Source organism: Gossypium arboreum, chromosome 6, assembly GCF_025698485.1.
Source record: "Gossypium arboreum isolate Shixiya-1 chromosome 6, ASM2569848v2, whole genome shotgun sequence".
In the NCBI taxonomy this organism is placed as follows: domain Eukaryota; kingdom Viridiplantae; phylum Streptophyta; class Magnoliopsida; order Malvales; family Malvaceae; genus Gossypium; species Gossypium arboreum.
In genome coordinates, this window is record NC_069075.1 from 143,074,840 (window position 1) to 143,090,995 (window position 16,156).

The 16,156-nt window shown below is 30.7% G+C and overlaps 1 protein-coding gene across 2 annotated transcripts; it reads left to right on the plus strand.

The window, feature by feature from the left end:
• Positions 1–7,019: 7,019 nt before the first annotated feature.
• Positions 7,020–11,719, plus strand: LOC108460468 (filament-like plant protein 4). 2 transcript variants are annotated; one of them, XM_017759971.2, is made up of 6 exons: positions 7,020–7,353; positions 7,973–8,123; positions 8,201–8,420; positions 8,494–10,807; positions 10,900–10,957; positions 11,131–11,719. In XM_017759971.2, the coding sequence occupies exons 2-6, from the start codon at positions 7,995–7,997 to the stop codon at positions 11,572–11,574; spliced, it is 3,165 nt and encodes a 1,054-aa protein (XP_017615460.1). In that variant the 5' UTR covers positions 7,020–7,353; positions 7,973–7,994; the 3' UTR covers positions 11,575–11,719. The 2 variants fall into 2 exon arrangements, with proteins under 2 accessions (XP_017615460.1, XP_017615461.1); XM_017759972.2 differs by having other exon boundaries at positions 7,977–8,123.
• The last annotated feature ends 4,437 nt before the right edge of the window (positions 11,720–16,156 follow it).

The window sequence follows — 16,156 nt, forward strand, 5'->3', positions numbered from 1 at the left end:
TTCTTGTTACACGATAATGAGCAAAGAGGGGCAGCTGTAAGACCCAAATTTTGCCCGGGACCCAATAAAACCAAACCCGAATTAAACCTAGCCTATTATCCAGTTACAAGCCCAAACCCAAATTTGGCCCAACCTAATCCCAACCCAAACACAAAAAATAAATAAATAAATAAATAAAAACCTTGGCCACCTACTCCACCACCTTGGCCACCAACTCCACCACCCTTGGCCACCTAAACCACCCCAACCACTCCACTTGTAAAATTTGGCTATAAAAGCCATTCAAGACTTTGATTTTAAAGGGGGGGTTTTGGTTTTTTGGAAAAGGATTGTTCTTTGTTTTGGAGGAGGTTTTTTTGTTTTTTTGGAAAGAAGGTTATTTTTGTTTCTTGGAAAGGCTAGTTTTTGGAGATTAATCAAAGATCAAAGCAAAAGAGGTTTCTTTTGTCTATTCTTATCTTTAGTTCTTTGTTTGTTTATTGTTTTCCTTTCAATTTTATTTTGTTTTTTTATACTAAAATAAAAATAAAAGTAAGAAGCTTACCCATATTTTCATTACCAAAAAGTTTTTTTGAGGAGGTCCATTGCATATGCAGGTGGTGGCGATGTGATGACCTGTGGGGGTCCATGATGAAGCAAAGCCGGACCAACTACGGATTTAGAAAAGAGGAGAAAGAGAGTTGAGAGCTTTGTTTTATTATTTTATTATTTTTACTATTATTTATATTATTATTATTATTTCTCATGTATATATTATTATTTATATTATTATTATATTATATATGCCCTCTTCATATTTATTTATATTATTACTATCATTATTGTTACTTTTATTATTTTTATTTCTAACTACTATTATTATATATATATGTATTATTGTTTGTATCATTATTATTATTATCACCCTATTGTTATTACTTTACTTTTGTATTCTAATATATTATTAATATTACTCATATTTTCATTATTTTTGCTATCACTATTACTATTATATATTAGTGTATATTTTATGTATATATATATATATTTATATATAGTATTGTTTTTTATTACTTTAATTTAATATTTTTATTATATTTGCTTTTTGTATTTCTATATTTATTATTATTATTATATAGTAGTGTGTATTTCTATTATATATATATATATATATATATATTTATATATAGTATTATTGTTTACTTTACTTTAATATTATTCTTATTATCATTATATCTAACCCAATAATAATTCTTTCATAAAGTAATATTCGTATTTGGTAATTCGAGACAATCGTGCCCTAACTTATTGGGTTTCGATTTTCTCCTTTAACCTAAATAACGGAATACTCTTTTAAATCGCGACATGAGTTTTGAAAATACTTATTCTCAAGATACGAGGTGTTGTGCCCTAACTTACTGGGTATGGCATTTTGTTACCTCGAAATAAGATTTTTGCAAGTAAAGGCAATATTCGGTGTTTTGGAATTCGAGGAAACGTGCCTAACTTACTGGGTTTCGATTTTCCTCGCTCACCTTAACTAATGAATAACCTTTTGAAATACACGAATTTTTATATAAAAGGCAAGCTCGTTCTCGGAAATTCAAGATGTCGTGTCCTAACTTACCGGATGTGACATTTTATATTGTGAGACGAGAAGGTCCTTAACATTTGAGCATTTTCTTTACAAAGAGGATCGATTTTAAATTCTTTCAAGTTTTCAAATTTTCGACACTAAGACACTAATTAATCAACTAGGTACCAATTTTGGGCGATCGAGGGTGCTAATCCTTCCTCGTATGTGAATCGACTCGAACTCATTTTTCGATTTTCGAGACCAAAATTATCGTTTTAGTAAATCTTAACTTTTATTAAAATGATTAACTTAAGGTGATCCGATCACACCTAAAAAGATTGGTGGGACGACTGTTTTTTTTTTTTTCTTCTCCAAGTCGATACCGCTTTTTTTAAAAAAATGGTTACGACAAGAAAGAAAAATGAAAAGTTTAATTTTAAACCACTCAATTATGATTTTCCAAATGAGACTATTTAAAAATTTGTTAGTTCTGAGCCTTTGGATTAAAGTTGAAATATCTGATCCCGAATAAACCAAATTAATACAAATATGTTTTCTTTTTCTTTTTCTTTCAAATTACATTCCAAATTTAAATAATTCAGAAGGTACGATAAAAATTGATTGGTCCAAAATAAAGTATTATATCCTAAAGGTAGAGTTTATTAAATCCTAAACTAAATTAGAGGAGCAATTGAGATTCCCTAACATCCCATTGGCTAATATGCTTAAACTCATTACAACACACAGATGAACATTAATGTTGGTAGTGAAATAAAACTGTCGGTCGTAGGTCATCAAATATTTACTGTTTATTACAAAAGAAGAAATGAAAAATGAAACAGTAAAAATGTCATGTCAAAAGTACTTGCATTCATCTTTTCAATCAACTCAATTGAAACCACAAAACTTATGGCACCTTCCACACAATGTGGGGACTCAAAACATTGAACCAATCCTGATCCCAATTTATGGAAGCTTTCTACACACAAATAAATTTGACATACAAGTGGGGAACTTTACTCACCATTCTTCATACGCAAACTTCAAATCATGAAGACAAATACATGAATCGATCAGTTAAACTGAAAATTGATAGTTCATTTGATTTTATCGGTGATATAATAAAAAATAAAATGAATTTATTATAAATCGATAAAAAGATAAAAACTCAATTTTAAAAATAAAATTCTAAATGCATGAATCATAGTATAACCTAATATATTATTTAGCAAAGTTTGATATTTAAGGCATATACTTAAAAGGTTTTAAATTAATTTTATTTTCATTTCCAAATTTTTTAAAATAAAAATAAAATAAATAAGCAAAAATAAACCCAAAATAGTGAAGAAAAAACAGATATAATTTTGTCGTGATAGAGAAGATGAAGGCTTTTTCTCTCTGCCGACGCTGTCCGTGGCGTTACTGTAATTAAGGCTGGATTTGGCTTAAGCACCCCTAGACTCGAATGTAAACGTGGCTCCTTTCCATTGCCACGTGTAACCCTCAACCTGTTTTTTCTCATCGTGGACCCCACTTGATAAAAATGAGATTATAACAACACAGAAACGTGTGGACAGTGGGGACCACGTGTCTTTTTTATGACACACCATCTTTTTTTTTTCTTTCTCTTTTAAACTGCCCCTCAGTCCCCTTGGATGCTGCATCCACTATTACGGATCTCACCTTTCTAACGCGCTTCCATTTGTGTTCATCCTCCACTCGCGCTATTATTAGGTCTCGCATTTCAACGGTACCAATTTGTGGATTTATTTCAGCTTCATTATTACCCCGCATGCTTGGTTTAACACAACTTCCAATTTACCCCATTTATATCAACTTTTAATTTCTAAAACTGATATTATATCAATCAAAAAAATTTTTTTATCGTGAATCAAAAACAAGTAAATATCTATTACATATAGATCGAAGTTTTGAACCTCATAGCTTGGTACAATTTTAGTACGATCCCTAATTCAATTTTAAACCTCTAAAATAAATTTATAATTTCGTCTTTAACCTTATAAAATTTATTGGGTTATTTTTGTTTTTTTTAAGTTCTTCTTTGAAGCATGTATACACATTTTTTAAAATAGATTCACATGTTGATTATGTTTTACGTCAAATTTGAATTATCATATAAATTATAACTTGAACATATATTTATAGGGAATACAAGTGATTAGTTAATGTGGTTGAGAGTGGTGGATAGCTAATTTTAATTATAGTGGTTGGATGTAGTTGGTGCACTTGAAAAATAGTTCAAACATTAAAGTCTTATCAATTTAAATACTTAAAATAACAATTAGGTAAGGGATTAATATATTCCTAAACCCTAAAGCTCTATATTATTATTCATCTCTAAATTAGTTTGCTTTTGCCTATCAATTTAACCGGGAATGGGTACGTAAATTTTTCCTTAAAATAGGAAGAAATTATGTCCTACTACAAGAGAGAATGACTTATGCACCGTGTTCCACGCGCCTTAAATTCCATATTCACGCGCCTGTCAAATTGGTTGGGTTGTGGAATCACCATGACACGCCACATTTTATATTACAGATTTATTGCTACACCTCCTATGTAAAAATTAATAATGGTTTAGTCCTTCTATTATGTTAAAATTTGCGATTTCATCGTTTTACTTTAATTCGACATTAATGTTATTAGTAACTCTAAATTGATAATATAATTAATTATTGATGTTTAAATGGCAATGTGAATTTTTATTGTTATTTGATCATGCATTTAGGTTTTGGTGCGAGTTCAATAATGAATTTATATGTTAATCCGATGCTTAAAGTTATTTTTTAAGAAAATTATACCATTACTTTAATGGTATTAATAAAGGTATTCTCGATTTGGACCTACTTATGTTTTAGATAATAGAAGGGATTAAAATCACAATTGTTATTAGATATTGTGGTAGTGAGTTTTATCACGAGTAAATAATATTTTTAAAATTATTTTGGGTTTATGTTATGTGTTGATTATATTTAAAATCATGTTTAAGTATCTTTTATTTTTAATTATTTATTTGTAATTTGTATTATAGGTAAAAGGACTATAAAAGCTTTTGTGTTAATAGTTTGATTGTATTTTGTCTTTTTCTTGAAAAAATAAAGAAATTAGTTCTTATATATTATATCAAATAGCAAATTAGTCATTCTATTAAAAAATTCATCAATTTCTATTGTTAAACACCGTTCCTATACATTAGCATAAGATAAATTATCGATTATTCTATCAACCACATCGATTTTCAATAGTATAAATTGATTAAATTTTTAATGAAATGATCAATTTACTTTATGATCTAACATACAAAGACTAATTTATTTATATTTTAACAAAATATAATCTAACTTATAACTTATAGTAAAAACCGTCGCATTACTTTTACCTTGCTGTACTTGTAATTATACTTGTATAGGTAAATTCCTTAAAGGAATCTATTGTGAGAAACAATCGTAGCCGTCAAATGGAAGATCGGAGGGATATGAAATTCCAGCGGTGGTAGGAATTGAGAAATGGTAAAAAAAGGCAAGTAACGATGTTGTGGTGGGCAGTAAGCAGTGTTAACAGGTACCTGTTAATGGTCTGAAAAAAAAGACTGTCAGAAACCAAACAGGTTTTTGACTTTTATTATTGACTTTCTTTTTGTTGGTTAGCAACCTAGGAAATGTAGGTTTCACAGTTAAAACTGTTCACCCTGTATCCATGTCACTTGCTAGTGTCCACTACATTTACGTTCCATGCATTAATAGAATTTTTCCCCCAAAAAACAAAAATTATTATTCATGATTTTTCGGTTAAATTATGTTATTAATTTTGTACAATGCATAAATTTACATAGTTTTTCTCTTAATAATATGTAGAAAGAGATAATTAACTTATAATATACAAAGGATAATATATTTTTTCAATAGATTTTGAAAGTTTTTTTATGTATATGAACTAAAATAAAATACAAGGACTAAAAAGGTATTGATAACATAAATTAACTCCTTTTTTTTCCTTCAATGTGAATTTTTTTTTCTTCAAACAAATCTAAAACTACATATAATCTCTCACCAACCTTTAAATAAGAAGATAAATATGTTTCAGTGCGCTCAAATATATCTCATTCTACACTATAGCAACAATATAAATGTCAATCGAACTAAGACTCAATCGACTTCAACATGGATATTTGAATACAAACAATCCAATGTATTTAATCGAATACAAACTTTAAACTTCATTTGGATCATTTAGGTTTTTTTTTTTTTATAATTACAGGTGTCTTTATTCATTTTACTATCTATCTAAAACTATTCATGTTCAGGCCAGCATGGCATTCAAGTAAAGTCCTCCGAACAATGACTACTCCAAAATCAAACTTAATTCAAATACCTAGGGAATAAATCAATTTCCATTTCTTCCGACCACATGTTAGGTAAATTGCATTTGTATTTGGATTATTCAAGTTTGCAATTTACATTTTTTTTTTCAAATTGAATCATCTCAAATTTAAATTATTTAGGATTACTTATTCAGCCATTTTTAATTTGTGTATTTTAAATATTATTTATCCAAAATTAAATACTTAGGTTGATTTTTGAATCATAAAATCTAATTACATCCGTTTGGGATACAAATTAATAGCATCAAATTTTCAAGAATAACAAAATTGACTTGTATTTTGGACGTTTCTCTAATCCAAAACATGCAAATAAGATGATTATTATATATATATATATATATATAAATATAGGAAAAGTATCTTCTTCGTTGGTTCGCTATTATTATTATTATTATTTATATGATTTAATTTGTTTGAATATTTTGAATATAATAATTTTTGATACAATGTATATTCGAATTAATATTTAACCCCAAGCTAATTACTAGATCGATGAAAAGACTGAGTTGATATGAAACTCACACATTAAGTTTCAATTTAAAAAATTGGATCAATTTAGAATTTGTACCATAGTGTAAGGATTTCTAATGAAAATAACCCTTTCAGTTTAACATTTAAAAGGAAAAGACATGGAGAACTTTCTTATTATTGTATACAGCTAGGTCTTTCCTGTCATTCTTTACTTCTTTGAATGGCAATTTCGTCCAATTAGTATCTATTTTTTTTTTTGTGTGTTCTAAGAACAAATTGTAAGGGGACATAATTAAATTATAAATTTTGTGAGGTGAAAAGGTAATTTTACTAATATAATTTTATGATTTTTTTCAAGAAATCTTACAAAATAATTTTACCAATTTGAGGGACCGAAGCCCTTACTTGCCCCTTTCAATTCGCCCTTGCATATAACAAGAAAAAATGTGATTGTAATCGACTTAAATTTTAGAGAACAATTTTAATAATAATAATGACAATCCGACATATAATTTTAAATTTGTACTTGAAATAAATATAAAGGACTAAATTATAAATATAAGAAATGTAGCATAATTTTAACATAAAAATAATAATAAATAAAAAACTCACGTAGCATACGAAGTTGTAGCATATTAAAAGGTGATTTGGCTTAGAACTTTTGCCAAGCACTTGCCTTTTCTTTTTAAAGTCCACCATATTTTTACAGCTTACCCACTTCTCCTCCTCCTTTTTCTCCACCGCCATCAGCCATTGCCACCACCTCCACCACCACTTGTTTCCCCTTTCTCAAACAACACCCACCATTAACATTAACTAAGAACAGAAAACACCACAAATTTGGGTCTTAATCTTTTGAATCTCAGACAGTTTCCTCTTTACAACCAAGCATTTAGAATCCCTTTACAAAGCTGCATTTTTGAAGGTTAGCCCAAGCTTATGCAATAAAAAGATTCTGTTTTTGTTTCCATTTCTGCACTTTGTTTCGGTTTTTGGTGTCTGGCTTTTTTAAGATTGTTGTTTCTCATCTGTTTTGTCGGTGATGTTTTTTCTTTTGGTTTTTGCTTTTACATTTTCAATCTAAATCTTTGTATTTTCTCGTGATTAAATTTTATTTTATTTTTATGCATTTGAAGTGGAGAGGCCATTGATGAACTTGGTTTCCTTTAAAATGTGATCTCATCTGATTACACTAACAATCTTTCTAGCTTACTGGGTTTTCTGTTTGGTTACTGAGAAAATGTATGATGAAAAGAAAAGAAAATTTTCGATTTTCCTCAGAGCTGTATTAGTACTTGACGTGGTCAACGTGAATTCTAAAAAAAAATAAATTGTCCTTACAATTCTTGGTGACAGTAAATAATAGACAATTAATAATTTAGTGTCATGCAATAAAAAAAAAAGTTATCTAATTTGATGATTAGTTGTCATCTAGCTGTTTCATATCTCTATACGACAGCTTCCTGTTCTTAATTAATATTTTTTCTTACCTTAATTATTGTCATTAATGTGTTAATCTTATTATATTGTCTTTTTTGAGCTAGACAGTAGAAGGAGATTTAAGTGATGGACCGTCATTGGCCTTGGAAGAAAAAATCATCTGATAAAGCTCATAAAGCCGCCGCCGCTGCCGCCACCATTACGGTGGATGCTGCCGCCAACGTTGCGGCTCCAGTTGCATCTCAAGGCAATGAGGTACAATTTTATGAATTTTTAATTCATCGTAGTTCATTGTATAATAGATGGAGTGTTGAGCTATGTTCATTTGATAGGATGTGCCGAAAAAACCGAAGTACGTTCAAATCTCGGTCGAATCCTATTCACATCTCACTGGTTTGGAGGATCGAGTGAAGTTGTATGAGGATCGAGTTAGGTCATTGGAGGAGGAGATTAAGGACTTGAACGAAAAGCTCGATGCGGCGAATTCGGAGATTTCTACCAAGGAAGACATGGTGAAACAACATGCTAAAGTAGCCGAAGAAGCCGTTTCAGGTTAGTATATGCTTGTACGATTGATGTCGTAATGGTGTTCCGGTTTTAATCTTTGTTGTTGGTTTTGGTGTAGGTTGGGAAAAAGCCGAAGCAGAGGCATTGGCATTGAAGAATCACCTTGAATCTGTTACACTTTCGAAGCTCACCGCCGAAGATCGGGCATCGCACTTAGACGGTGCGCTCAAGGAGTGCATGCGGCAAATCCGGAATCTGAAGGAAGAACATGAGCAGAAGGTGCAAGACGTGGTGGTGAGCAAAAACAAGCAATGTGAAAAGATTAAACTCGAGTTTGAAGCTAGGATTGCTAATTTAGACCAAGAGCTCCTTAAGTTCGAAGGCGACAATGCCGCGATTACGAGGTCTTTGCAAGAACGTTCTAACATGCTGGTTAAGATTAGCGAAGAGAAATCACGAGCCGAGGCTGAGATCGAGCTTCTAAAGGGTAATATTGAATCGTGCGAAAGGGAAATTAATACCTTGAAGTATGAAATCCATGTAGTTTCGAAAGAGCTCGAAATTCGTAACGAAGAAAAGAACATGAGTATGAGGTCTGCAGAAGTGGCTAACAAGCAGCATATGGAGGGTGTTAAAAAGATAGCAAAACTCGAAGCAGAATGCCAAAGATTACGTGGTCTTGTGCGGAAAAAGTTGCCCGGCCCGGCTGCACTCGCTCAAATGAAGCTAGAGGTTGAGAGTTTAGGACGGGATTATGGAGATACACGATTAAAGAGGTCTCCTGTCCGGCCTTCTACTCCACACTTGCCGGCTGTGAGTGAATTTTCACTCGACAATGCGCAGAAATTCCAAAAAGAGAACGAGTTTCTCACAGAACGTTTATTGGCAATGGAAGAAGAAACAAAGATGTTGAAAGAAGCGTTAGCAAAACGTAATAGTGAGCTACAAGCTTCAAGGAGTCTGTGTGCTAAGACATCGAGCAAGCTTCAGAGTTTAGAAGCACAACTTGCCCGAAGTCCCTCAAAAGCAGAAGTTTACTCGAGTCAAAATGCTAGTACTCCGCCGAGTGTTACTTCCGTATCCGAAGATGGTAATGATGATGACAGAAGCTGTGCCGAATCATGGGCGACAGCTTTAGTTTCCGAGCTCTCTCAATTCAAAAAGGAAAAGGGTACCGATACGCCGAACAAAAATGAAAATTCAAAGCACTTGGACCTTATGGACGACTTTCTCGAGATGGAGAAGTTGGCTTGTTCTTCAAATGATTCAACTACAAACGGTGCAATCAACATTTCAGGTTGTACCAACGATAAGGTATCTGAAACTGTTAATGGCGATGCTTCTGGTGAGATTACTTGCAAGGAACCCGATGTAGACGAATTGCCTGCTATGAAGCTTCGAGCAAAGCTCTATATGGTGCTTGAATCGATATCTAAGGATGCGGATGTGCAGAAAATTTTGGAGGACATCAAATCTGCTATGCAGGACTCGGAGAATAGTGTCTCGGAGCAATTGCACGATTCTGATGTCACATGCAATGATCAAGCTTGTCCCGGAGATGGTAGCTTAACCGCAGAGAAGGAAATTGCTATGTCTGCAGGTGATAAGTTGACTTCGGAAAGTGTGCAAACCTTAAGTCGAGATTTAGCTGCTGCGGTTTCGCAGATTCATGACTTTGTACTGTCCCTAGGAGACGAAGCGAGGGCAGTTGATGATATATCTTTCGATGGCAATGGATTAAGCCATAAAATTGGCGAGTTCTCCGTCACCTACAATAAGGTTCTATGCAGCAACCTAAGTTTGGACGATTTTGTTCTCGATCTTTCTTCGGTTTTAGTCAAAGCTAGTGAATTAAGATTCAATGTGCTTGGCTACAAGGGTAAGGAAGTTGAAATAAATAGTCCGGATTGCATAGACAAGGTCGCTTTACCGGAGAATAAGGTGACACAAAACGGTTCATTGGGAGGAATATATCAAAATGGATGTGCCCACATTTCAAGTCCGACTTCTAATCCCGAGGTTCCTGATGACGGAAACTTGGTCTCCGACTTTGAATCAAAACAATTGAGCAAATTCTCGTTGGAAGAGTTCGAGGAACTGAAGTTGGAGAAAGAAAGCTTGGCGATGGATCTTTCTCGATGTACCGAAAACCTGGAGATAACCAAGTCTAAATTACACGAAACCGAATTGCTTCTAACAGAAGCTAAATCTCAATTGGCTTCTGCTCAGAAATCAAACAGCTTGGCTGAGACACAGCTTAAGTGCATGGCAGAGTCGTATAGATCACTCGAAACGCGTGCAGAGGAGTTAGCGACTGAGCTGAACGTTTTCCAGGTAAAAACCGAAACTCTTGAAAATGAGCTTCAAGATGAAAAGAGAGGTCATCATGATGCTTTAGCTAGATGTAAGGAACTTGAAGAGCATTTGCAAAGGTAAAGCATCTAACTCTTTTTGTTACAATGTTGTCTCACCATCGTATTTACGTATAATTATCATTAACATAAATGCTTTTCGTGATTTTCAGCAAGGAAATCTGCTCGGTTTGTTCTTCAGCAGCCGATAATGACCGCACGAGCAAGCAGGTATGCCTATATTTCATCTGGTGTTGCTTCTTCAACAAGTTATTGTGTAGCCTAGTTTGTTTCAAGTGTATGGTCGAAGCAACATAATTGCTTCTTGAGTAAACCAATCATCGGTACCATGTAATCTCTAGTTTAAGCACCACCCGATTTAGTATCGTTTCTGTTGAACACAGGAGAAAGAATTAGCAGCTGCGGCGGAGAAACTAGCAGAATGTCAAGAAACCATATTCCTTCTCGGCAAGCAATTAAAAGCTTTCCGCCCTCAAACTGAAACGAAGGGGTCGCCGTACAACGAGAGGATACCAGGTTTCCGTGAGGATGAAACCGTTACCAGCAGCATTAACTTGCATGATCTAAACCAGGCAGAGATAGAAACAGCTGGTTCGGGGAATGCAAGCAGATCATGTGCAGCATCACCAATGGAGTCGTCATTTAACACCCCATGCAGCCCTTCGGATACTGAAGCAAACCTTTTGAGATCACCAATCAACTCGAACAACTCAAATCACAGGTCTACCATGTCAAGCTCCGAGTCTTCCTCGTCTACACCGACACCGGAGAAACAATCTCGAGGCTTTAGTAGATTCTTTTCCTCCAAAGCGAAGAACGGACATTAATCCAGCAAGTCGATAGGTGCATAATAGTATTTTGTTGGACTTTGAATGTGAATTTGTAAGTAATGACTGTATATGGTTTTCGTGTGACATATATGGTTTTAAAGCTGGTTAATATATTTTGAATATTATTTTATGCGATCTAAAAGCAATGGACTGAAAATCCGACTCTAAATTCCAATAATAAATTTTAAAGGAAAAAAAAATTCATTGGAAAAATTAAATTATGCTAGATTAAATCTTAATATCATAGGGGGACTAAAACCAAAATTAGACCAAATTAAAAAGGGTTTTTAAAGGTTATTTATTAGTGGGTTTAATGGTCTAATTTGTAAACCCAAAATTACTTGAATCATCTAGAGATTAGACCGTGGCTTCCCAAAATTAATAAAATGTCCCATCAAATTATAAATTAATATAAAAGAATTACGTTTTAATCTCTTAAAAATAAAAAAATTCAAATCTTTCAAAATATTATAAAATCATAAATAATACATGATAAAATTTATATATATAATTCAATTTTAGCCCCTACTGAAAATTTTGGATTAGCCACTGATACCATTGCAACAATTTTAATTTTAACTTAGTTTTTTAATTTTATCTAATCTAAGAGTTATAGATTAAAGTTAGCATAATAATAAATTTGACCATTAATATATCAAAAAGAGTACAACATAAGAATCTATATGTATTTAATTACTTAATTTGCAGTCTCTTCAAACCCAAATCTCATTTCCGACGTATAATCCCAGTATTTATGTGAATGTTGGGGAAGAAACTCCTTTTTATTATGAATTGAAAATAAATAGTGTGTTTTCTTAAATTAAAGGTGAATACATTGATGAACAAGCACCTCTAGCACCGGTGAAATTTGCGATGAAGCAAAAATCAGACATAGTTGAGGAGAAGCCAAAGGCGGAGTAGGACAAGAAGGAAGAATAGGATAAACCTAGATACGAAACACCCAATGAAGAACAGAAATCAAACCCGCCATTGATTGAGGCTAGTAAGCCTCAAGACAAAAAAAAAATAGTCACTTCATACTTCCATTTTATGATTTAGTCATTCATAGAATCAAATTCCAAAAATTTTTACAACTGAGCAATCAAAATAAAAATATTAAAGTAATTGAGTATAATTTTTTTTACTAATTGGTATAGATCAATACACGCCAATACAAATTAATATTAACTAAACCAATCTAACCACATTAAAACTATGGAAAAAACACAGTAAATTTTAATGAAGACAAAACATAAAAACATCTAATATTTGGTTATAGATAAAAACAACATATGTACTATAACCATTTCGACCCACCATTGTAAGGATGAAGAATGGGAGAAGCAACTACATATTGATGGCTTGCAAATTGCAGTACAGATTTTGGTCCTATATGTCCTTTTGGGCTCACACTCCAATGTCTCGTAACCTACAAAAAAAAAATCTAAACATTTGGATGATATCTTTTATATCTTATATCATTATATATTATTATATATTTGGTATAATATATAATAATATTTATCTACTTGTTACTAGATATTTTTCTTTGAGTAGATTATATTTTAAAGAAAGAACTCATGTTCAAATTTTAATGATGATAGTATTGAAAGAAATAATTATAAACCTCAAACATTAATTGTAAAGGGTAAAAAAAATATTTCTGATTTATTTCAAATTCGAAATTGAACAAATTGGTCACTTTTCAAAAATTGGAGTAATTTGATGTATGTCAATTTTGAAAATGAGCAACTAAGGATATTAATCAGGGTGCTTATGTCTTACATCAATTATATATAATTTTGATTGGTATAATAATAAATTTAGGCATTAATGTTTACATTTTTTGTCAAATTGGTCTTTATTGTTAAAAAAAAAATTTAACCTCAATTTTTACACATTTACGCAATTGTTGCGGGCTAGATTTGTTATTACAACAATCAAAATTATGTACAACTGGCAGAAAGCCTTAACATCGTGATGCATTGTATTTAGTTGCTCACTTTCTAAATTTGTAGGGATTAAATTACTCTAATTTTTTTAAAAGGATAAATTTACTCAATATTAAAACTAAAAGGATTGAAGAGGAATTTTTACCACGGAAATAAAAAAATATTTTTAAATAAGTAATTGTATATTGAATATGATAAAAAAATTCAAGATTTCTCCTAATATAATAGGTTATATTTTGCTATTAATCCCTATACTTTACAAAAGTTATGGATTTAATCCTTATACTTTAATTTGTTCTTTTTAGTACCTATACATTTCATATTTTGAATTTTCGATCCTCACCAAATAAAAATATAAACCAAAATCTACAATTGTGCATAAAACACAAGACTAACGATTAAATTTAATTAAATAAATTTAATTACTACTTTTAAATTAGAACTAAAATTTTTAAAATTAAAAATATTTATAAATATAAAACTAAATACATAATATTCGCAAATATAAAAATTAATAGCAAAAATTAGTAGGCATGCTAAAGAATGTAAAGCAATCAATGAAGTGGTCAAAAGGCTGCTTTCTCCTGTTCTATAATTGACGGAAAAAACACGCCCGCTGGGACTTGTCTTATCGATTGGATAATTGGATGGATTTTGAATTTTATATTTTAAAATTAATTTTTTTAAAAATAAAAAAATAGTATATTTTAACGTCTTTCACTATTAATTAATATTTAATTTATTTTTAAAATTAAATATTAATTATTAAATGTTTATGATTATGATTATCTTAAATTATTGAATATTTAAATTAAGGGAATGAAATGACACGCTGTTTGAAAGACCCTTTCCACAGTTGTATACTGAAATCATGAATGTGGATGTCTTGTCTGTTTTATCAATCTTTGAGCTGTTCAGTAGTTATTTCAATCTAGTCCTCCATCTTTTCATCCCATCCCATCCCATGACTTTATATGTGCTTCCATTTCTACGTTACACGTACCAAGGTTGTGTTTTCTTAGGAGAGTCAATTGTATATAAGGTTTCTAAATTATAGGTTGAATTTTAATTCGATTGATCGATTTTGAAATTTTTTTATTGTATTTTTTATTTAAATTATTTCAGGTAAAATTTTGATGTTTTTATTTGGTGAATTATAATAATAAAATAAAATTTAAATAGGTTATCATATAAGATTTAATTTTAACATTAAATGTTAACTTAGATGTTGTATTATTGCATGTGAACTTAATATAGGAACAATATCATAACAAATTGATAAAAAGATCTAACTGAAACAGTACTTTAGTTTGATAGTTTAAGTAAAATATTTAAACAAAATTTATACATGTTAGGGGTGGTTCTTTTGAGAGAAATTTTCGGAATATTGTCTATTGGACAACAGAAAATTTGAAAGTACTAAGGTTTTGCCCCTAAATTTCGTAGAGAATCATGCACGGTTAATGAAGAGAGCATATTGGTTGGTGGAAAAACAACCGGCAAGAACTTAAGGAAGAAGTTTTAGCATTGTGTATAATATTAATTATAAAAAATACTCGTGGGGGCTCAAACAGCCAATCAAAGTTTATATAACCCTTACTTGCAACCAAGATTAAGAGTAAATGACATCCTTCCAGTCCTTCTCGTAAAGTTTAAACGTAGAGAAGATATTAAAGAATTCTCTTGTATTTTCATATGTATATTAATATATATAAGCACGTTTCTATTAATTTTATAATATATTTATCTTTTTTATATATATATATATATATATATATATGATCTTACTTGTAGGGTCTAAAACTTTATTAGTATCAAATATTTTTCTCATATAAATAGCATAATAAAACTTTAATGATATATATTATTTCAAATACTTTATATTATTATATATTATATACAAAAGCATCAACCTTGTGTTTCCATTAAATTACTTTTTGGGATATTAGATTTTGAATAATTACCTTATATCATTAGTTTTCCATAAGAAGATCAATATGTATGTAAAAATCATTATAAGAAAAAGGTAAATGTCAAAATTATACATTAACTTTAGTTTAATATGAATATTATTTTGGTGCAATTATGCATATGAAATTTTAATTATAGTTTAAATGTATAAATGAAATTTTGGTTTTGATTCAACAAAATAAATTTAAAGTAATAAATAAATCAGTTTACTTTTATATTAAATAAATATAATTATTTATGTATATAATATGTTAACGTAAAATAATATTATATCGATAATTGTGTTAGTGATTTATAAAAAGTGAATCAAATCAACATCTATTGTATAAAATTATACGAAATTAAAATTCATATATAATATTACATATTGAACCAAAATTTATATGTAATTTTAGACATTATCCTTACAAGATATTTAGATATATATATAAATATTCCATAAATACATATTTGTGTTATTTCATTAAAATAAGAAACACCAACTAATTGTTGAACACCAACATGTCTTTATGCCCTACAACTAAGCCAACCTCCCAACATAAAGGGACTTTCCTTGTCTTAAAATATTTAAAAATACATTTTAGTTTGGTTATGTTGATACCCAATTAAATTAATAGTCGAGTTAAATCAAATCATTGAAAGGAAGTACGTTCTCT